General features: G+C 35.1%; 1 protein-coding gene across 2 annotated transcripts in view; it reads left to right on the forward strand.

The window, feature by feature from the left end:
- STAM2 (signal transducing adaptor molecule 2) overlaps positions 1 to 24702 on the forward strand; it is a 46952-nt gene that overhangs the window by 3895 nt on the left and 18355 nt on the right. For both annotated transcript variants that reach the window (XM_024735970.1, XM_024735971.1), the window contains exons 2-4: positions 22642 to 22726; positions 23649 to 23724; positions 23835 to 23933. In XM_024735970.1, the coding sequence (XP_024591738.1) occupies positions 22642 to 22726; positions 23649 to 23724; positions 23835 to 23933 (260 nt within the window). The remainder of the gene's footprint in view (positions 1 to 22641; positions 22727 to 23648; positions 23725 to 23834; positions 23934 to 24702) is intronic.

Raw genomic sequence — 24702 nt, forward strand, 5'->3', positions numbered from 1 at the left:
AAAAAAAAAAAAAAAAAAGATATTGATGGCACTCTGGTAATACAAATTTACTTTATACATTTAAATATATTACATTTACATAGTCATTAAGGCAATTCTTGAACACATGAGGTTGTTGCAAAAAATTTTTTTAATTTTGGTTTTAGGTGAGAATGACAGCTGTAACAGCCAGTTTTTTTCCTATACTTTCTTTTGCTTACATGGTACCAAAAATTTCTAATACCTAGTCCTAATTAAAATAGTTACAAATTTTAATTAATATATTTCGTAATTTTTTAAACGATGAAAAATTTTTAGCATAAAGTACAGAATATAACATAAACTCCTATTCCTGTCAGTCACCTCTGTCAAGTCCTAACATTTTGCCACACTTCATTCTTTTTTTTTTAAAGAAAACATTCAAAATACAGTGGAAATTATTACTTTTATTTATTAGCTACCTGATAACTATTCTTTTTCCTCTCAGAGTTAAACACTCTAAAAAGATAAAAAAGTCTATTTTATAATATATACTATACATACAAATATATTGTTTTGCATGTTTTTAAACTTCATAAAAAATAATATTCTCTGTAGTCATTTGCAGCTTGTCATTTAGCATTTTTTGTGAGAGTTATTCATGTTGATGTTTGTAGCTTTAGTTCATTAATTTTAAGAGCTATGTGATATTCCACATATTTTTAACTCATTCTCCTATTAATGAACATGAAGTTTTTTGCAGTTTTTTGCTATCACAGACAACACTGCAGTGAAAGTTATTATCCACGTTTTCTTCTTCACAAGAGTGAGAGATTCTCAAGGGATTGTATCTTGAAGAGGAATTCTTTTTTAAAAATGCATATAGTGCAAAGTTGCAAAATGTTAAATAATACAGAATTGTTCTTCTAAGTGTTTGTGGGAGATTTTACTCCCACCAGCAGTGGAAGTGAAGTCCCTGTTGTTCCACAGTCTCACTGACGCTGGGTATTGTCAGACTTTAAAATTTATGCCAATTTGATGGGTGTGAAATAGGGCATTGTTTTCCATTTATTTCAGCTTCATTGCAGTTGAGCATCTTTTCATATGTCTCTTGGTCAGTATTCTTTTTGTATAAATTGCCTGCTCCTTACTTTCATGTACTTATTATTCTGTTGGATTATTTTTTCTTATTGATTTTTAAAGTTTCACATGTGTTCTCTACTAATCTTTTGTTGTTTATGTGAATTGCAAATATATATCCTTGTCTGTTGCTTCTTTTTGTTTTTCTTTTTGTGCTGCCTTTTACTATTAAGAAGATTGAAGTTTCGGTTTAGTAATATTGTCTTTCTCCCTTGATTTTATTTTCTTGTTCAAGAAAAGCTTTCTCTCCTCCTTGAGTCTATAAGGATCTTGTTATGTTTTCTTCTGAAAGTTTTATTGAAGTTTTGATTTTCACAGTTAGGTCTTTAGTCCACCTGGACTTGGTCTTTATGTAAGGTCTAAGGAGAGATTTGATTGGATAGTCAATTCACAGTAGGCAATTATCAGTTGCCTAATCACCATTTATTGAATTATCTATCCTTCCCCCACTAGTTTGGAGCACTTTCTCCTTCATACAGTAAATCCCTTTCCTTGTATGAGGTCTGTGTCTGTGCTTTCTGTTCTACACTGTTCTTTTTATCTATCCTGTACCAATACCACATTCTTAATGTCGTTGGCCTTTATAGGTGGTAGGGCACGCCCCCTGTCTTGTTTTTCTTCATTTTTATACTCTTAGCTGTTTTTTGCCTTTTTTCTTTCATATGGGTTTATTATCAGATTAGTAAAATCATAAAAGGGAATTTCTTTTATGTTCTTTTAGAATTTGAGAAGACATTGTAGTTTATATTTTTGATTCATATGCACTGATGATGTTGATAGTTAATAATACACTTTTTATTTCCTGATAATAATGTTTAGTTCTAATCTTACTTAGATTATATAGTTGACCCTTGAACAACTCGGGGGGTTAGCGGTGCTGACCCCCTGTACAGTTGAAAATCCATGTGTTAACTTTTGACTCCCCCAAAACTTAACTACTAATAGCCTACTGTTGACTGGAAGCCTTACCAGTAACAGTAACAGTCAGTTAACATGTTTTGAAGGTTATGTGTATATCTACATATATTTTATACAATTCATGACATACTTTTTTCTTAATTTTTTTGATATTTCTAGGCTACCCGGTTTGTCTGCAAGTTTTTTCTAATTGTTACAAATCTCCAAAAATTTTTCCAATATAGTTATTTTTAAAAATCTGCATATTAAGTGGATCTCTGCAGTTAAAACCCATGTTATTCAAGGGTGATGTTATTCAAGGGTCAAGTGTAATTGTAAAGTTAGGTAAGAGAGCAAGAGGATGATTTTTCTACAAGTAAGTATACACATACTACTACTGTCCCTTGAGGTGGAAGGGAAAGGGAAAGAACTTTTTTAAAAAAAATATTATTGCCTTATTAGGCCCTGTAACTTTACTTGATAGTGAATAAATGTTTGTGTTGAGTATAGGGATTGAACCTAAGAAGGTCTATATGACAGATATCAGACATTGCCCCCTGAAAATTATTGACATTTTGAAGCTGCCACCTACTTATTTTTAGCACATATTACTTCAATTTCATATAAAAAATTTGTTGGTACATGGTGGTGTAATTTTAAGAATTTTAGCCATTCTAGTGGCATCTCTTTGTGGCTTTAATAAGTATTTATTTATCTAATCTTTAATATAGTTATTCACTAAATTAATATCCTCTTTTTTGAAATATCTGTTTAAGTTTTTCACCCATTTTTCTTTTCACTTAATTTTCACAACTCCTCTTTTAAGCATGGCAGCCATTTTAATTTACATTTTACAGATGAGAACATGGATTCAGATTTGAGTCAGAGCTGAGGTGAACTACCTAGCAACCTTAAGCTAATATGTAAGTTTCAGAGCTGGGAATAGAGAAGGTGGGTCTTCAGTGTTAATGGGTGACGTGTGTACTCCACATGTGCATAATGATTTCCTCAGTCTGCAGAGGTTATGTGGTCATCTGCCCAACCTAACTGCTTTTGATTCTCCATCTGTGATGTTTTGGCGTGTTAGTGGCTACTTTGAGACTCATTTTTCCTTTTCCCCAGCTCTTATTGTGTCTTGCACGTGAAGCTTCCAGATAGGTCTGTTAAAATAGAAATTATACTTACTACATTTATTCTTCTGCCCTGTTCCGTAATGTAAGGGTGTTTGTAGAAAAGAGCATGCCTGTTCTGTGGAGTTGCGAGGGGGTATGGCTCTCAATGAACAGGATTACAGAGGGCATCTTGGGAGTATCAGACAAGAAGAAAGTGAACTTGTAGGAATGTAAAGGCTGGCTCTAGACCTTTTACCTTTTAAGTAGATGATTTACAATATTAGAAGGAAGTAAAAGATGATTTTGATTTTGTTTCTTCCTTTTTCCTATCTGCCCAACTCTCTAAACTCTTCCTAGTCCCCCCACAAATGTTGGTGGTAACATGTGAAATGAAAAGAGTAGCAGTCACTCTTCTGTATTCCACCAGAGCAAGAAGTTCTTAAATATGTATATTGTGTTATTAAATGATGCAGTAAATGGAGTTAAGTGTGGCATTGTGTCTGATTCTTTTCTTATAAACAAGAGTTGATCTTGCATTTGTCCTATTCAGTATGTTTAAAATGTTCATGCATAGAGAAACTGAAAACTAACTTGTTGAAAGAGTTAATTTAGCAGTTTTGAACAAAAATTGCACCCAAGAGGCAGATTAATAGAAAATATGCCCTGAGCCAGACTGCCTAGACTGAAATCCCACTTTTACTATTTAGTATCTGTATGATCTTGTGCTAGTTACTTTTCTGTCTCAGTTTGCTCATCTATAAAATGGGGCATTTTCATTGGATTCAATGTAAGTAGTTTAGCGTACGTAAAATACTTTGAAACTATTGTTATTTTTTTCATTTTTAATTAATTATTTTATTTATTTTTGGCTGTGATGGGTCTTCGTTGCTGCGCGCGGGCTTTCTCTAGTTGCGGCGAGTGGGGGCTATTCTTCATTGCAGTGTGCAGGCTTCTCATTGTGGTGTCTCCTCTTTGTTGCAGAGCACGGGCTCTAGGCGTGCAGGCTTCAGTAGTTGTGGCACACTGGCTCAGTAGTTGTGGCTCGCAGGTTCTAAAATGCAGGCTCAGTAGTTGTGGCACACGAGGCTTAGTTGCTCCGTGGCATGTGGGATCTTCCCGAACCAGGGCTCGAACCCGTGTCCTCTGCATTGGCAGGCAGGTTCTTAACCACTGTGCCACCAAGGAAATCATTGTTATTGTTTTTTAATTAATTATTACCTATCATTCATTACTCAGAGCTGTAAGTAGGCTTTCATTTTAGGAAAAGTAGAATTTATATTATTGTTTTCTCCAGAGTAAACTGAAGATTTGTATCAATAAAAATTTTACCCAAACAAATCAAAGCATTAAATTGGGAGGAGGATTAAATGAGAAAATGTATGTTGAACCCAAGTACTCTAAAATGCTAAGTGTGTTTGTTGTCATTGGAGTCAGAGAAGCAGTGAAATATTTATAATCTGTCAGTTTGAAGTATTGGGCGTTTAATTTTTATTTAACTTTTAATTTAACTAAATTAACTTTTAGTTAATTTTAATTTAGCTACAGAAGAATTGTGTGGTCTAGAAATTTAATAACAAATATGTATTTAATAGTGTAAACATGTAAGATTTATAAACTAGAAAAAATTGTTCTATATTTTCAAGTAATTATTTAGTTTATAATGAATTGGTACAAAGAAAAAGCGTTTTTATATCTTTAGTAAAAGCTGTCAGCTGTGGTTTCCTGTTAGATACCAAAATGAATTTTACTTATTTACTTGCTTTCCATTTTCTAGTTTATTTCTTCTTCTGGGGAAAAAAAAATTCTTTTTTTTTTTTTTGCCAGTTTTCCCCTGTTCTTCTACTATAGTTTTAAGGTATAAAAATAATTGTTTAATACATAAGAAGTAATTTTTTCTCTAAGATCTAAGCATTGCTTTAGTCATAGCCCAAGATATTGATATATAGTATCCTAATTATAATAAAATGTTATGTTACCTTCTGTTACAGTCTTAATTATATGTTGTGATTGTTAATGTCCTTGTGATTGGCTATTATGTTTGATCTAATACAAATATAGTGTATTCAGAGAACACACTGAGTCTGTTGTCCTAGATTATTTCTAGGTGTTGGTAGTTTTGTGCACATTTGAAGAAATATTTAAACTCTGCTTTAATGTACAAGCAGTCTTCACTTTACATAATTCCAACATGCATGAATTTAGTTACCATGTGTAATTAATTAACAACAATTCCCCAACAACAAGTCTGTAATAACCTGAGCATAGAGCCCAACTGAGCCTGCTTAGATTTTGAACTACAGAACTATGAGCTAATAGTGGGTGGTGTTTTAAACCACTAATTTGCATTTGTTACATAGAAAGTTTAAAAACTTAATATACTGAGACTCTTCAGTTTTCTTAAATCTTTTTTCGCTGTTCTTCAAATTTGATAACTTTTGTTAACTTTTCTTCATGTTCACTAACTTTTTTTTTTTTTTTTTTACATGTTCAGGTTTGTATCTGAGGTTATATTAACTGTATAATACTGAAACTTTCTTTTTTTACCAAATGACAACCATTTCCTCCATTACTCAAAATTGTATATGAACACATACCATAGTAGTTGACAGTTAGGACTTTTGACGTAATTGCATTCATTCACTTGCTCATTCATTCATTCTTCAAACATTGAGTAGTCATTTTAATTTACCATAGATTGTGCTTATGTGTTTCCTTTCCCATGATAAATTAACTTCTGAGTAAGGATCACTTTTTAAAATTTTCATTTATTTTTTGGTACAGCAGGTTCTTAGTCATCCACTTTATACACATCAGTGTATACATGTCAATCCCAATCACCAAATTCATCACACCACCACCACCACCACCCCCGCTGCTTCCCCCCTTGGTGTCCATACGTTTGTTCTCTTCGTCTGTGTCTCAATTTCTGCCCTGCAAACTGGTTCATCTGTACCATTTTTCTAGGTTCCACATATATGCGTTAATATGCAATATTTGTTATTTTCTTTCTGGCTTACTTCACTCTGTAAGACAGTCTCTAGATTCATCTACGTCTCTACAAATGACCCAATTTTGTTCCCTTTTATGGCTGAGTAATATTCCATTCTATATACGTACCATATCTTCTTTATCCATTCGTCTGTCGATGGGCATTTAGGTTGCTTCCATGACCTGGCTATTGTAAACAGTGCTGCAATGAACATTGGGGTGCATGTGGTTTTGTTTGTTTGTTTGTTTTTGTTTAATACAGCAGCTTCTTATTAGTTATCAATTTTATACACATCAGTGTATATATGTCAATCTCAATCACCCAATTCAGCACACCACCATCCCCACTCCCCCGTGGCTTTCCCCCCTTGATGTCCATACGTTTGTTCTCTACATCTGTGTCTCAACTTCTGCCTTGCAAACCGGTTCATCTGTACCATTTTTCTAGGTTCCACATAACATGTGTTAATATACGATATTTGCTTTTCTCGTTCTGACTTACTTCACTCTGTATGACAGTCTATAGATACATCCATGTCTCAACAAATGACTCAGTTTCGTTCCTTTTTATGGCTGAGTAATATTCCATTCTATATACGTACCATATCTTCTTTATCCATTCGTCTGTCGATGGGCATTTAGGTTGCTTCCATGACCTGGCTATTGTAAACAGTGCTGCAATGAACATTGGGGTGCATGTGGTTTTGTTTGTTTGTTTGTTTTTGTTTAATACAGCAGCTTCTTATTAGTTATCAATTTTATACACATCAGTGTATATATGTCAATCTCAATCACCCAATTCAGCACACCACCATCCCCACTCCCCCGTGGCTTTCCCCCCTTGATGTCCATACGTTTGTTCTCTACATCTGTGTCTCAACTTCTGCCTTGCAAACCGGTTCATCTGTACCATTTTTCTAGGTTCCACATAACATGTGTTAATATACGATATTTGCTTTTCTCGTTCTGACTTACTTCACTCTGTATGACAGTCTATAGATACATCCATGTCTCAACAAATGACTCAATTTCGTTCCTTTTTATGGCTGAGATTCATTACTTGTGATTCGTCTGTTCATATTTTCTATTTCTTCCTGGTTCAGTCTGGGAAGGTTATACCTTTCTAAGATTTTGTCCATTTCTTCCACGTTGTCCATTTTATTGCCATAGTGGTGCTTGTAGCAGTCTCTTAGGATGCTTTGTACTTCTGCGGTGTCTGTTGTAACTTTTCTTTTTTCATTTCTAATTTTATTGATTTGAGTCCTCTCCCTCTTTTTCTTGATGTGCCTGGCTAATGGTTTATCAGTTTTATCTTCTCAAAGAACCACCTTTTAGTTTTATTGATCTTTGCTATTGTTTTCTTTGTTTCTGTTTCATTTATTTCAGCTCTGATCTTTATGATTTCTTACCTTCTACTAATTCTGGGTTTTGTTCTTCTTTTTCTTGTTCCTTTAGGTGTAAGGTTAGATTGTTTATTTGAGATTTTTCTTGTTTCTTGAGGTAGGCTTGTATAGCTGTAAACTTCCCTCCTAGAACTGCTTTTGCTGCATCCCATAGGTTTTGGATCGTTGTGTTTACATTATCATGTGTCTCGGTATTTCTTGGTTTCCTGTTTGATTTCTTCAGTGATCTCTTGGTTATTTAGTAACGTATTGTTTAGCTTCCATGTGTTTGTGTTTTTTACGTTTTTATCCCTGTAATTCATTTCTAATCTCATAGCGTTGTGGTCAGAAAAGATGCTTGATATGATTTCAGCTTTCTTAAATTTACTGAGGCTTGATTTGTGACCCAAGATGTAATCTGTCCTGGAGAATCTGTTCCATGTGCACTTGAGAAGAAAGTGTAATCTGCTGTTTTGGGATGGAATGTCCTATAAATATCAATTAAATCTATCTGGTCTGTTGTGTCATTTAAAGCTTGTGTATCCTTAGTAATAATCTGTTTGGATGATTTTTCCATTGGTGTAAGTGAGGTGTTAAAATTCCCCACTATTATTGTGTTACTGTCGATTTCCTCTTTTATAGCTGTTAGCAGTTGCCTTATGTATTGAGGTGCTCCTATGTTGGATGCATATATATTTATAATTGTTATATCTTCTTCTTGAATTGATTCCTTGATTATTATATAATGTCCTTCTTTGGTTCGTAACATTACTTTAAAGTCTATTTTATCTGATATGAGTATTGCTACTGCAGCTTTCTTTTGATTTCCATTTGCATGGAATATCTTTTTCCATCCCCTCACTTTCAGTCTGAATGTATCCCTAGGTCTGGAGTGAGTCTCTTGTAGACAACATATATATGGGTCTTGTTTTTGTATCCATTCAGCAAGCCTGTGTCTTGGTTGGAGCATTTAATCCATTCACGTTTAAGGTAATTATTGATATGTATGTTCCTATTACCATTTTCTTAATTGTTTTGGGTTTGTTCTTCTAGGTCCTTTTTTTCTCTTGTGTTTCCCACTTAGAGAAGTTTCTTTAGCGTTTGTTGTAGAGCTGGTTTGATAGTGCTGAATTCTCTTAGCTCTTGCTTGTCTGTAAAGCTTTTGATTTCTCCATCGAATCTGAATGAGATCCTTGCCGGGTAGAGTAATCTTCGGTGTAGATTCTTCCTTTTCATCACTTTAAGTATATCATGGCACTCGCTTCTGGCTTGTAGAGTTTCTCCTGAGAAATCAGCTCTTAACCTTATGGGAGTTCCCTTGTTTGTTATTTGTCATTTTTTTCTTGCTGCTTTCAATAATTTTTCTTTGTCTTTAATTTTTCCCAATTTGATTATTATGTGTCTCGGCATGTTTCTCGCTGGGTTTATCCTGTATGTGACTTACTGTGCTTCCTGGACTTGGTTGGCTATTTCCTTTCCCATGTTAGGGAAGCTTTCGAGTATAATCTGTTCAAATATTTTCTCAGGTCTTTTCTCTCTCTCTTTTCCTTCTGGGACCCCTATAATGCGAATGTTATTGCGTTTAATGTTGTCCCAGAGGTCTCTTTATTTTATAAATAAAGACAGTCCCAGGCTGTCTTTATTTCTTTTCATTCTTTTTTCTTTATTCTGTTCCGCAGTAGTGAATTCTACCATTCTGTCTTCCAGGTCACTTATCCGTTCTTCTGCCTCAGTTATTCTGCTATTGAGTCCTTCTAGTGTATTTTTCATTTCAGTTATTGTGTTGTTCATTTCTGTTTGTTCTTTAATTCTTCTAGATCTTTGTTAAACATTTCTTGCATCTTCTTGATCTTTGTCTCCATTCTTTTTCCAAAGTCCTGGATCACCTTCACTGTCATTATTCTGAATTCTTTTTCTGGAAGGTTTCCTATCTCCACTCCATTTAGTTGTTTTTCTGGGGTTTTATCTTGTTCCTTCATCTGGTACATAGCCCTCTGCCTTTCATCTTGTCTATCTTTCTGTGAATGTGGTTTCTGTTCCACAGGCTGCAGGATTGTAGTTCTTCCTTCTGCTGTCTGCCCTCTGGTGGATGAGGCTAAGAGGCTTGTCAGGTTTTCTCCACTGATTCTTTCTGCAGTCTTCAATCTGTTTTAAACCCATTTAGTGAAATATTTTAGTTGAGATGTTGTATCTTCAGTTCTAGGTATACCACTTTTTTAAATAGATCTTTATTGGACTATAATTGCTTCACAATACTGTGTTAGTTTCTGTTGTACACCAAAGTGAATCAGCCATATGCATGCATATGTCCCCACATCCCCTCCTTCTTGAGCCTCCCTCCCATCCTCCCTATCCCACCCCTCTAGGTCATCACAAAGCACCGAGCTTATCTCCCTGTGCTATGCTGCTGCTTCCAACTAGCTAACTATTTTACATTCGGTAGCGTATGTATGTCGATGCTACTCTCACTTTGCCCCAGCTTCCTCTCCCCCCATCCCCCCGCCATGTCCTCAAGTCCATTGTCTATGTCTACGTCTTTATTACTGCCCTGCAGGTTCATCAGTACCTTTTTTTTTTTTTTAGATTCCATATATATGCATTAGCATATGGTATTTGTTTTCCTCTTTCTGACTTCACTCTGTATGATAGACTCTAGATCTATCCACGTCACTACAAATAACTCAGTTTCGTATCTTTTTATGGCTGAGTAATTTTCCACTGTATATGTGTGCCACATCTTACTTATCCATTCATCTGTCGATGGACATTTAGGTTGGTTCCATGTCTTGTCTGTTGTAAATAGTGCTACAGTGAACACTGTGGTACATGTCTCTTTTTGAATTATGGTTTTCTCAGGGTATATTATTCTATTTTTATAGTTTCTATTTTCCTGCTGGGCACTCATCATCTATTCACTTATGACCATCGTTTGCTTTAAGTTCTTGAAAAAAAAATATAATACCTGCTTTAAAGTACTTTTTTGCTAATTCTAACATTTGGATTATGCTTTTTTTCTTTTTTTTTTTTTTTTTTTTCTGTACGCGGGCCTCTCACTGCTGTGGCCTCTCCTGTTGAGGAGCACAGGCTCCGGACGTGCAGGCTCAGCAGCCATGGCTCACGGGCCCTGCCGCTCCGCGGCATGTGGGATCCTCCCGGACCGGGGCACGAACCTGTGTTCCCCGCATCGGCAGGCGGACTCCCAACCACTGCACCACCAGGGAAGCCCTATGCTATCTTTTTTATTGATTATTTTTATCTTGATTGTGGGACACTTTTTTGCACATCTAGTGATTTTTTTATATTATGCTGGTCACTCCTTATTCTTTGTAAGGAGGCTAGATTATGTTGTCTTCCTTTAAAAGAGTGTTGAATTTTGTTCTGTCAGGTAGTTATATTATTGGAGAATCTTTTAGGTTTTTGTCTGGCTTGGTTTTCTTTGTGAGGTAGGCCTATTTCAATATTGTACTAAATTTTCCGGTACCTTTATTCCTAAGGTGTTTTAACCTTTCTGGGGTTTCAACTGATAGCCTGAAATGTTCTCTCTACTCTAGTTGGGTGGAGTATTAGTCTTCTTGGGCTGCCATAGCAAAATACTATAGACTAGGTAGTCAAGCAACAGAAATTTGCTTTCTCACAATTCTGTCAACTTGAAGTCCAAGGTCAAGGTCCCAGCAGGGTTGGTTTCTGGTGAGGGCTCTCCCCTTGGGTTGCAGATGGCTGCATTCTCACTGTGTCCTCACATGACCTCGTCTTTGTACGTGTGAGGAAAGACAGTGAGCTCTCTGGTGTCTCTTCTTATGAGGACACTAATTCTCTTGGATCAGGACTTCGACCTTATGACCTCATTTAACCTTAATTACTTCTTTTGTGTCTAGTCTCCAACTACAGCAATGCTGGGGGTTAGAGCTTCAAGGTGTGAATTTTGTGGGGACACAGACATTCAGTCTGTAACAGGGACTTTAAAAGACTCCTTGCATTGCACAACCTTTCAGCCTCATAGTAGGTGATCTGTGCTAGACCTCATAGAGCCTCACCCTGTGTGGATGTGGGTGTGGGTGTGTATAGCACAGCCCTTGAGCAGCGAGGACCCATGATTAAATCCCTGTGCTCAGAAATCTGCTGTCTCCTAGCTGCTTTATTTGAGCTAGTCCTCCTTGTGTTGGGACAGGAAAGTGTTCCCAGGCAGAACACTGGGGCCATCGAGAGGCTCACTTCATATTTCCCTTCCCTCAAAGACCTCAGATGTGCACTGCTTGTTATTCATTTCCTGAACACAGTTGCTTTGTATATTTTGGCCAGTTTTATCCTTGTTTTCGGTAGAATAGCAAATCTGGTACCAGATATTCTGCCATGGTTGAAAGCAGACAAGTCATGAGTTTTTATTTTCAAACATAGTAGGAGAAGCTTTAAAGATCTCTTTTGGGCATTCTTGTCTTTCATAGTTAATTTTTTTTTTTTATTACTGAAGAAGCCTATTTTATTAAAAGTTTTATGGGTAGACTTAGACTTCCCTGGTTGCGCAGTGGTTAAGAATCTGCCTGCCAGTGCAGGGGACACGGGTTCAAACCCTGGTCGAGGAAGATCCCATATGCCACAGAGCAACTAAGCCTGTGCGCCACAACTACTGAGCCTGCACTCAAGAGCCCACTAGCCACAACTACTGAAGCCCACACGCCTAGAGCCTGTGCTCCGCAGCAAGAGAAGCCACCGCAATGAAGAGTAGCTCCCACTCGCCGCAACTAGAGAAAGCCCGTGCAGCAAGGAATACCCAATGCAGCCAAAAATATATATATAAATAAATAAGTTTATTTTAAAAAAATGTTTTATGGGTAGACTTGAATTCTTTTTAATGCTGTGTGTTGAACATAATGGACTTTGTAGAGGGTGACTCTTTTGTTCTTATAGGTATTGATGGACTGATTCTTTATGATATTGTTAGAATCTTTCTGAAGTATTTCACTGTGTATTTGAAGCTCTCTATATACAGTAATCAAAACCTGGTGATGAAATGTTATAACTTACACCCACCAAACCCTAGAAATTTAGCATTTAGGCCCCAGGAGGGCTCTTTTAACTGTCTCCCCCTATATGAATTTGACATAGGATAATGTGAGATATGGCCCCAACACTGGGCAAAGTGACATGCTATAAAAGAATGGTTCCTTAATTATAATAGTTAAAATTTTTCCAGGAGTTTAAAATACTCCTAAGTACATAATTTAACTGTTACTTCGTTCACTTGAAAAATGAAATCCTTTTTGGCAGGCCATTATAAAGTCTTTAGATTTTATACTTTTTGAAAAGAGTAATTGTGAGTCCTGTATTTGTTGAAAGTAAACTATGCTGGATAGAGTAAGTAAGGATTTTTCCATTTTCTATAAGGATTACATCAAGTAAAAACAATTCTGTTTAGATATTTTTGAAATTGTTAGAAGGGTTTTGAGGGGTATTGAAAAGGCTTCACATTTAATTATGTATCACATGGCCAAAATTGAAAAAGCAATCATTAAAAGTTGAGTTCTAGCAGAAATAGGTAGGTTATTGGATGGTCCAAAATCGGACTCATTTGCATGTGGGGGGTGGGCATGAGTGGGTGTGAGTGTGTGTATTTGTACTCATACACATATGTACTGGCAAAATTTGGTAATTGATTATGCTGGCTTCTCAGATCAGAGAGGAAAGGATAGATTCTTAGATGTTGGAACTACTGAAAATAATTTATAAAAATACTTTTCTGTCCATGCCTCACTCCATGTGCCAAATGAAATTTCAGAAAGACTAAGGATTTGCCTGTAAATAATATATATACAGAGAAATATACGGGTGAATATTTAATCTCAGGTAGTTATAACATTGCCAAATGACATTAAAAAAAAAAAGATCAATCTGTACAGCAAAAACAAAACCCCATCGATTATAAGCAGAGAGAAGAGTTGAGCATGAAGCTGGCAAGTCATATGTAATATATGTGATTTGTTCTTCAGACTCAAGGTAAAAAGTTAGTCACCTATATATCACTGTACAAGAAGTCCTTTGCCTCCCTCTCAAGCATTCCCTTCCGCACTTACCTTGTCTACCTGTTGAAATTCCCAGAGGTATTGTCATTCCTCTTTAGTAAACAAGCAGAGAACTGGAACCTCCCTCTTAAGCCCCCGAGTGCTGTTGCCTGTTGTTGCCACAGGGTGTTGCTATTGAAGCTTGATCCTGTGCAGCCCCTTGATGTCTGCTCAGCGTGAAGCTCTTAACTGGTCCAGAAGTTTGCACAGACTTCACTGGGGGCACATGGGGCCTCTTAAAGGCTTTTAGAGTTCATATAATCAGAAGTTCTGCTATTGTTTCCCACTTTACAGCCATTGTACCAGGGTTATAGGATATGAAGGAGCAATGAGCATCATTCATTCATTCGACAAATATTTACTCAGCACCTGCTATGTGCACCAAATACTGTTTTATGAATTGGAAATAATAATAGTGAACAAAACAAAACAAAAAATTCCTGCCATAATGCAGTCTACATTCCTTCTGAGGATTGGGTGGAGGAAGAGTAACAGTGGCAGAGACAGACAGATAAGATTAAGTGTGTATGCTATGACACATCTACAGAAAGGCCTATGCATGAAGTCCTGACCTCTTTTAATTATTTTGTATTTATTCTATGTGGGACATCAATATGAATGGTAACAGTAAGTGTATCAAAGAAGAGAGGCTGAGTACTTGATGTATTTAAAATTATAGTTTGCTGATAACTTCTCACTAGCTTGTATAGGCACTTTGTGGCCACACTGTATACAGTGGTGCATCATGCAGCTATTAAAAATGTTAGTATAGACATATATTTATGAACATGGAGAGATGTTTATTATAAGTGGAAATGCAGGTTAGGAAATGATACATTTAGTATGATCACGGTATCTTATATGATCACGGTATCTTATCTGATTGGTAAATTAGGGAGTAACTGGCCCTACTGATGCCCTTTGTCAGCATAGCAGCTAGCTAGTCTTTCCACAGCCATTGAGTGATTTCTTCATGGAATAAGTTGTGCAGGGGCTCACCCCTGAGGGAGAGCTCTTTTTCTTTCTAGTGCTAACATGTCCACCTCTGGGGCTATTAGCAAGCCCATTTGTCCAGCACACCTAAAGCTTCTATTAGTAATATTTTATTCTTTGTTTTGTTTCTCAACTTGTTCATTTGGCAGGGAAGTGGTTATCAGTTTTTGGGTGCTCTCTTTGGACACCTTATACTTATAAGCCTATTTTTAGTTTTACACATATTTTTATTATTTTTCCATATACATATATAGGAAGAAGTCTGGGGAAATATGCATCATAGTTTTCCAAGAGGTTTGTAGAATTAGAAGATTTTTGCTTTCTTTTTTTTCTTGTCTGTACTTTTGAATTCACTGGAATTATTAGATATGTAATTAAGAAATAGTTAAGCATTTTAAACCTCTGAAAAATATAGCCTGGTCTGACTTTCCCTGTAGAAGAGTTAGTCATCTTTGTACAAGGGAAGAAGCTGGACCTGAGTAGATATGTTTCCACCTACAGAGCTTGGTGCTTGAGTCTAGAACTTACGGTAGGCAAAAATATATTACTTCTAATGTCTCTGACTTGTCATTTCATCACATATGTCAGAATAATTGCCTTTTATCCTTAAATTGTGTTAGGCAATTTGCATGATTTTTTTTTTTTTTTTGCGGTACATGGGCCTCACTGCTGTGGCCTCTCCCGCTGCGGAGACCGGGGCATGAACCCGCGGGACCTGCATCGGCAGGCGGACTCTCAACCACTGCACCATCAGGGAAGCCCCCAGTTTGCATGATTTTTAAAAGTTTGTTACAGTATTTAATTGAGGTCAACTGGATTCTGTATTTTTCTTTCCTACTTGCAAAGTATAGCTGTTTGCTAATAAGCCTGTTTATTTTTTTGGTTTCTTTTACTATTCCTTGCCTTTAGAAAAGGAGCTACTCTAGATTCCTACCATCCTTCCTGTTTATCATAGTGATAATAGTACCCTTATATGTATATAGTACCCAGGTTTGTCTGTATTTGAAATCATAGGATATATTTATTAAAAGGGGAAAAGACATAAAGAAAATGTTTCTAAAGTGCTAGTTTTTATATCCCCACTTCTCTATACTAGTAGAAAAAAAATTGTATTGTCTCTCTTGATATTGAAATTGTAAAAGAGTAAACATGCTACATAATTAAATTATTATAGTTTGACCATGCTTTTTAAAAATTTACATTTTTACTTTTTATTTTGATCATGAAATATTTCAGACCACAAAAAAACATACTGAGAATAAAATAAAGAATTTCTGCATACTCACTTTGCAACTTAATAAACAAAAGTTTACAAATACAATTACGTCCCTGTGTACATTGTTTTAATTCCCCATCCACCTCCAGTTTGGTGTTTATCATTCTTGTGCATATGTTAATATATTTACTGTCTGTATATGTATATCTAAAGAATAGAGCATACTTTTAAATGTTTTTTTAAAACATAAAGTTTTAATTTTATATGAAACATTCATATATTGCTAGTAAGAATGTAAAATGATACAGCTGCTTTGGAAAACTGTTTGCCATTTCCTAAAAAAATTGAACAGTTACCATACAACTCAGCAGTTCTCCTAGGTATATGCCAAAGAGATATGAAAACATATATCCCCACAAAAACTTGTACACAGATGTTCATAGCAGCATTGCATTATTCAAACTTAGCCAAAAAAACCACAAAGAAAACACCCAAATGTTCATCAGCTGGTGAATGGATAAATAAAATGAGGTATATCTGTAGAATGAAATATTATTCAACATTGTAAAAAGGAATGAAGTACTGATACCTGCTTCAACATGGATGAGCCTTGAAAACATTATACTAAGTAAAAGAAGCCAGTTACAAAAGACTGTATATTTTATGATTTCATTTATATGTGAAGTCCGGAAAACATATAGAAACAAAGTAGATTAGTGGTTGTCTAGGGGGAGAATGGGCTGTGATTTCCCATGGTTAGGGATTTATTTTTAGGATGATGAAAATGTTCTAAAATGAGATAGTGGTGATAGTTGCACAACTCTGTGAATATACTAAAAACATTGAATTGTACACTTTAAATGGTGAATTGTATTGGGATGTGCATTACATCTCAATTTAGCTGTTTTAAAAGTTCATGTGAATGTTATATATAAGCTTTTTAAACTCAGCATAAGCCAAACAAATCATCATTTTGAGATTTACAGATTTTTGGACAGTTCAGTTCTTTATAACTCATTTTCACATTCTGTTATATGAATTTACTGTATTTTCTTAATCCATTTTCCTTTTTGCTCTTAAAAAAATGCTTCAGTGAGCAGTTCACTCCATGTTTCCTTATATTGTAACACATTTTTAAGGCTTTCTTTGAAGTAAGAATTTGGTAGAATTATTGATCATTTGAAATTTATTTAATATTTAATTATTTAGAAGACATTTTATTGGTATACCTCAGCACATTTAATTATACAACTTAAAATTGAAATTAATAAAAGTACTCATTGTCTGAAATCTTTCTGTGCAACTTTTATATTTGGCAAAAGAAAAGGTAAGACTTCTCAATCTTAACTACTGTGCCTTTCTTGGTATTTTTATTTTATTTTATTTTATTTTACTGTAGTTTAACTGAAGTATAGTTAATGTAAAATATTGTTAGTTTCAGGAGTACTACATAGTGATGTGACATTTGGGTGCATTATGAAATGATCACCATAATAATAAGTCTAGTAACCATCTGTGCCCATATCAAGTTATTACAGCATTATTAACCGTATTCCTAATCCTGTATTTTTATCTCTGTGGCTTATTTATTTTAAAACTGAAGTTTTAAAATATTCCCCTCATCTATTGCCCCCCCCAACCCTGCCAAATCCCTCCCTTCTGACAACCACCCACATTTGTTGAGTCTGTTTCGGTTTGTTTCATTTTGTTTTGTATTTTAGATTCTACGTATGAGTGAGTTCATGCAGTATTTGTCTCTTTGAGTTATTTCACTTAGCATAATATTGTTTATATCCATCCATGTTGTCACAATGGCAATTTTATTTTTTTCATTTTTTTAGAATATTACTGAGTAATATTCCATTACATACATGTATATACACACACCACATCTTCTTAATCCATTCATCTTTTGCTGGGCACTTTGATTGCTTCCATATCTTGGCTTTTATAAATAATGCTGCAGTGAACATTGAAGTGCATATATCTTTTAGAATTATTGTTTTTATTTTCTTTAGGTAAATACCCAGAGTGAAATTGCTGGACCACATGGCAGTACTATTTTTAATTTTTTGAGGAACCTCCATACCATTTTCCATAGTGGCTCACCAATTTACAGTTTCACCAGCAGTTCACAAGAGTTCACGTTTCTCCACATCATTTTCATGATAGTCATTCTGATAAGTGTGAGGTGGTATCTCATTGTGGTTTCGATATGCACTTCCCTGGTGATTAGTGATGTTGAGCATCTTTTCATGTGTCTGTTGGCCATCTGTAAGTCTTCTTTGGAAAAATGTCTATTCATTTCCTCTGCTCATTTTTTAAATTGGGTTGATGGCTTTTTTTGATGTTGTTATATGAGTTCTTGGTGTATTTTGGATATCCCTTATCAGATATATCATTTGCAAATATCTTCTCCCATTCAGTAGGTGGCCTTTTTGTTTTGTTGATAGTTTCCGTCACTGTGCCATATCTTTTTAAATTTGATGTATTCCCATTTGTTTATTTTTGCTTTTGTTTCCCTTGCCTGAAGAGACATATCCAAAGAAAACTACTAAGACTGATGTCAGAGAGCATTCTGCCTATGTTTTCTTCTAGGAGTTTTATGGTTTCAGGTCTTAACATTTAGGTCTTTAATCCATTTTGACTTTATTTTTGTATATGGTGTGAGAAAGTAGTCCAGTCTGATTCTTTTGCATGTAGCTCTCCAGTTTTCCCAACACCATTTATTGAAGAATTTATTTCCCCATTATATATTCTTGCCTCCTTTGTCATGGATTCATTGATCATATAAGTGTGTTGTTCATTTCTTGGCTCTTTATTATGTTCCATTGATCCATGTGTCTGTTTTATGTCAGGACCATACTGTAGCTTTTTAGCAGTTTGAAATCAGCTAGTGTGATATTTCCAGCTTTGCTATTCTTTCTCAAGGTTATTTTGGCTATTTGGGGTCTTTGTGATTATGTACAAATTTTAGAATTATTTGCTTTAGTTCTGTGAAAAATGCCATTGGTATTTTGATAAGGATTGCATTGAATCTGTAAATTGCCTTGGGTAGTATGGTCATTTTAACAATATTCTTCCAATCCAAGAACACAGGACATCGTTGTTTTCAACTTCTTTCTTCAGTTCTTGTAGTTTTCTAACTACGGGTCTTTTACCTCATTGGTCAGATTATTCCTAGGAATTGTATTCTTCTTAATGCAATTGTAAGTGGGATTATTTTCTTAATTTTCCCTTCTGATAGTTTGTTGTTAACATATAGAAAAGCAACATATAATATATCATTTGCAAACAGTGACAGTTTTATTTCTTCCTTTCTAATTTGGATTCCCCTTATTTCTTTATCTTGTCTGGTTGCTGTGGGTAGGACTTCTAATACTCTGCTGAATAAAAGTGGCAAGAGTGGGCATCCTTGTCTTTTTTCTGATCTTAGAAGAAATACTTCCAGCTTTTCACCATTGAGTATGAGGTTGACTCTGGGTTTTTCATATATGGTCTTTATTACTTCGAGGTATGTTTCCTCTATACCCACTTTATTGAGTGTTTTTATCACAAATGGATTTTGAATTTTGTCAAAAGCTGTTTCTATTAAGATGCTCATATGATTTTTATTCTTCACTTTGTTAATGTGGTGTATCGCATTGATTCATTTGTGGTTGTTGAACCATCCTTGCATCACTGGGATAAATCCCACTTGATTGTGGTGTATGATCCTTTTACTGTATTGTGGAATTCGGTTTGCTAATATGTTTTTGGGGATTTTTGCATCTACACTTATCAGTGATATTGGCCTATAATTTTCTTTTTTTGTGTGATTTCTTTGTCTCGTGTTGATATCAGGATGATGCTGGCCTGGTAGAATGAGTTTGGAAGCATTCGTTCCTCTTCAGTTTTTTGAAATAGTTTGAGAAGAGTAGATGTTAACTCTTCATTAAATATTTGATAGATTCACCTGTGAAGCCCTCTGGTCCTGGACTTTGGTACTTTGGTTTCTTGGAGGGTGTTTTTGTTTGTTTGTTTGAATTACTGATTCAATTTTATTACTGGTAATTGGTCTGTTCATGTTTTCTTTTTCTTCCTGATTCAATCCTGCGAGATTGTACATTCTAGGAATTTATCCATTTTTCCTAGGTTGCCCCTTTTACAGGCATACAATTGTTCATAGTAATTTCTTATGATCCTTTGTATTTCTGCATTGTCAGTCATAACTTCTCTTTTATGTCTGATTTTATTTGGGCCCTCTCTTTTTTTCTTGTTGAGTATGTCTAAAGTTTTATCAATTTTATTCATCTTTTCAAAGAACTAGCTCTGAGTTTCATTGATCTTTTCTATTGTTTTTTTAGTCTCTCTTTCATTTATTTCTGCTCTGGTCTTTATTTTCTTTCTTCTATTAACCTTTGCGTTTTGTTGGTTCTTCTTTTTCTAGTTCCTTTAGGGATAAATTTAGGTTGTTTATTTGAGAGTTTTCTTGTTTCCTGAGCCTGGCTTCTGTTGCTATAAACTTCCCTCTTAGAACGGCTTTTGCTGTGTCCCAAAGATTTTGGATCATTATGTTTCCAGTTTCATTTGTCTCCAGGTACTTTTTTTATTTTTTCTTTGATTTTTTTTCAGTGGCTCATGGTTATTTAGTAACATATTGTTTAGCCTCCATGTGTTTGTGTTCTTTGCAGTTTTTTTCTTGTAGTTGATTTCTAGTCTCATACCACTGTAGTCAGAGAAAGATGCTTGGTATGATTTCATTCTTAAATTTATTGAGAGTTGTTTTTTGACCTAGCATATAATCTCTCCTGGAGAATGTTCCATGTGCACTTGAAAAGAATGTGTATCCTGTTGTTTTTGGATGAAATGTTCTATATATGTTTGTTCCATCTGCTCTATTGTGTCATTTAGGCCAGTGTTGCCTTATTGATTTTCTGTCTGGATGATCTGTCCATTGATGTAAATGGGGTGATAAAGTCCCTAACTATTATTATATTACTGTCAATATTTCCATTTCTGTTTGTCAATATTTGCTTTATGTATTTAGCTGCTTGAATGTTGTGTGCATAATTTACAATTGTTGTATCTTCTGTTGGATTGATCCCTCTATCATTATGTAATGTCCATCTTTGTCTCTTGTTACAGTCTGTTTTAAAGTCTGTTTTATCTGATATACATATTGCTACCCCAGCTTTCTTTTTGTTTCCATTTGTATGGAACACATACCTTTTTCCATCCACTCACTTTCAGTTGGTATGTATCTTTCCATCTAAAGTGAGTTGCTTGTATGCAGCATGTATATACGAGTCTTGTTTTTTAATTTATTCTGCCACCCTGTGTCTTTTGATTGGAGCATTTAGTCCATTTACATTTAAAGTAATTATTGATAGGTTTGTACTTACTGCCATTTTGTGAATTGTTTCTGGTTGTTATCGTAGTTCTTTTTTGTTCCTTTTTCCTTTGATCTCGTGATTTGATGACCATCTTTAGTGTTACATTTGGATTCTTTTCTCTTTTTTGTATGTGTACCTATGGTAGGTTTTGGGGTGGGTTTTTTTAGTAAATCTATTTATTTATTTTTGGCTGCGTTGGGTCTGCATTGCTGCGCACAGGCTTTCTCTAGTTGTGGTGAGTGGGGGCTATGCTTCATTGTGGTGCGCAGGCTTCTCATTGCAGTGGCTTCTCTTGTTGTGGAGTACAGACTCTAGGTGCATGGGCTTCAGTAGTTGTGGCACGCAGGCTCAGTAGTTGTGGCTCGCAGGCTCTAGAGCACAGGCTCAGTAGTTGTGGTGCACGGGCTTAGTTACTCTGCAGCATGTGGGATCTTCCTGGACCAGGGCTCAAAACCATGTCCCCTGCATTGGTAGGCAAATTCTTAACCATTGCGCCACCAGGGAAGTCCTTATTGTAGGTTTTTGATTTGTGGTTAGCATGAAGTTTATACATATCAACATACAGATATATATCGAGACATATACATATTTATATAATCATATGTATATTTTTTGACTTGATGACTTCTTTTTTTATTAACTTATTTTATTTACATACTTGGCTGCATTGGGTCTTCATTGCTGTGCACAGGCCTCTAGTTCAGGCAAGTGGGGGCTACTCTTTGTTGTGGTGCACGGGCTTCTCATCGCTTTGGCTTCTCTTGTTGCAGAGCACGGGCTCTAGGCATGTGGGCTTCAGTAGTTGTGGCACACGGGCTTAGTTGCTCCATGGCATGTGGGATCTTCTAGGACCAGGGCTCGAACCCATGTCCCTTTCATTGGCAGGTGGATTCTTAACCACTGTGCCATCAGGGAAGTCCCGACTTGATGACCTTAAGTTCAAAAACATTCTAACCACCTTACATTTCCCTACATACACTTTTAATTTTTTTATGTCATATTTTACAATTTTTCATTTTTTGTATCCCTTAATTACTCTTGTGGTTGTAGATGAATTTACTATTTTTGTCTTTTAACCTTCCTACCAGCTTTGTACGTAGTTGATCTACTACCTTTACTGTATATTTGCTTTTACCAGTGAGATTTTTCCTTTCATAATTTTTGTATTTCTAGTTGTGGTCTTTTCTGCTTAGAGAAGTCTCTTTAACATTTCTTGTAAAGCCAGCTTAGTGGTGCTGAACTCTTAGCTTTTGTTCGTTTGTGAAACTCATCTCTCCTTCAAATCTGAGTGATATCTTTGCTGGCTAGAGTATTCTTGTTTGTAGGTTTTTTCCTTTAATCACTTTAAACATATTGTGCCATGTTCTTCTGGCCTGTAGAGTTTCTGCCAAAAAGTCAGCTAATGGTCTTACAGGAGTTTCCTTGTGTGTAACTGGTTGCTTTTCTCTTGCTGCTTTTATGTCTTTCTTGGTATTTATTGTTATGCAAGACATCCTTATTTTTGTGTGTGCTTATCTCTTATAGAAAAGGCCACAAATGAGTACAACACTACAGAAGATTGGAGTCTTATTATGGACATATGTGACAAAGTTGGAAGCACTCCTAATGGGTAAGATGCCCAGTCATGCCCACTGAATGTCTAGGAACTTAATAATCTGTGTCTCTTATCCTGATGTTACTTTGGAAGGAAAATGGGATTTTTACTATTTCCTTTTGGGGGATAAAAGTAAAGACATGCTGGTGGCTGGATTTATGTGGTTAACCTCATCCTGAAAGAACAAATGAAAAGAATTGACCAAAAATTTGAAATATTAAAACATATAATTAAAGCCTTGTTACAGCAGGGACACACGTTAACAATGAATAGACTTAATTATTTAGGGAATTCCCCTGTGACTTAGACATGTTTAATAATGAAGTAGGTAAATATAATAACATAAAACATATATACTAAAAAGACCTTTCAATAATGAATAGGTAAATGCAATAAATCATAATGAAAAAATGAATATAAATAATGGTGCTTTGGGGATGGAATGGAGCAGTCAAGCTGAACTGATTATACTTTAGAAGTTTAGAAGACTGATGAAAGCATTTTTTTAACATTACAGCTTTTCAAAGTGCATTCATGCATGTTTATACTTAAATCTTTTGAGACTGTATATCTTGCTAGTTTTTCTTCCCACAAGATAAGAATTTGCTGTGTGAAAGCTCAGTCTGTCTTGAAGAAATGAAAAGGTAATTTATATGATATTGTTCTCTTGTGTTGACTGACCTTTTTTGAAATGATTTGGCTCTTCATTTTTGATTTTGGAATGTACAACCTTTGCAACAAGTCTTCTTTTTCTTTTTCTTTTTTAAGTTCTACAAGTCTATGAGCAAAACATTGTGTAAGATCATTTTATAGATTGAGTCCTTTAATGAAGTGACATTTGCAGGTGTATATATAAGGTATTCTGCTACCAAATAAGTTTAAATTTAAAAATGTTTGAATTGAAATTCTGAACACTTAACCTTCTTCATTTTTTTAGAGCAAAAGATTGCCTAAAAGCCATAATGAAAAGGGTAAATCATAAGGTTCCTCATGTTGCTCTGCAGGCGTTAACTGTAAGTGAAAGTCATGTTATTATTTGACCCAAATTTTAAATGTGTATTTATTTCAGTTAAGTAAGATAATATCTTGACATTTATATATTGATTTTTATTTTAATTAATAGCTTCTTGGGGCTTGTGTGGCAAACTGTGGAAAGATATTTCATTTAGAAGTATGTTCCCGTGATTTTGCAACAGAAGTACGTGCTGTGATAAAAAATAAGGTAAATTTTAAAAAGAGAAGAAATTTGTCATTAAAAAATATATATGCTGTGTTATTTTAACTATATAAAGCATTAATAGAGTTGTATAGTAAGGGAAATCATTTTAAATAGATTTGAAATGAAAAAAACTTTCTGTTCTAAAATTTGTTGTTTGCATTTGTAGCACCAAAAACTGTTTTCCTCCCCAAATCATATATATTAGTGATAATAGCTGATCTTTATTTAGGGTTAGCAGTCACTGCTTTAAGCATTTTATGTATGCTACCTTTTTTAAAGCTCTTAACAACCCTTAGAAGTTAGATTCCCTTATCATTCCTATTTTATAGATGCAGAAACAGACTTAAGAGAAGTTAATTAACTTGTCTAAGGTTATGCAGCTACTAAGTGGCATAGTTGATGTTCATATTCAGGTTTCTGTGACTTCAGAGTCCAAACTAACTACCATTCTGTCCTGATTCCCATTAGAGATGGTGAACAAAGGGGCCCTTTATTTTAGAGCAGGGTGGAGAGGGTCTTCTTGATGGGGTTGTTATTAATTTATTTGTTAGAAGCTCTGAAGCACTATTCTCATGCTATTAGTGGCAAAAATATCAGAATTTTAGTTTAGTTGATATGAAAAGCTTAATCTAATATTGAGAGTATTAAGAAAACATAAAAGAAATAACCTCTGAATATAATAGATTCATTGTCATTGTATAAGGCATAAACGTTGATGTTCAAAAAGGGTAATTTTCTGGGCTTCCCTGGTGGCGCAGTGGTTGAGAGTCCG

This window comes from Neophocaena asiaeorientalis, unplaced genomic scaffold, assembly GCF_003031525.2.
Source record: "Neophocaena asiaeorientalis asiaeorientalis breed wild unplaced genomic scaffold, Neophocaena_asiaeorientalis_V1.1 scaffold72, whole genome shotgun sequence".
NCBI lineage: Eukaryota > Metazoa > Chordata > Mammalia > Artiodactyla > Phocoenidae > Neophocaena > Neophocaena asiaeorientalis.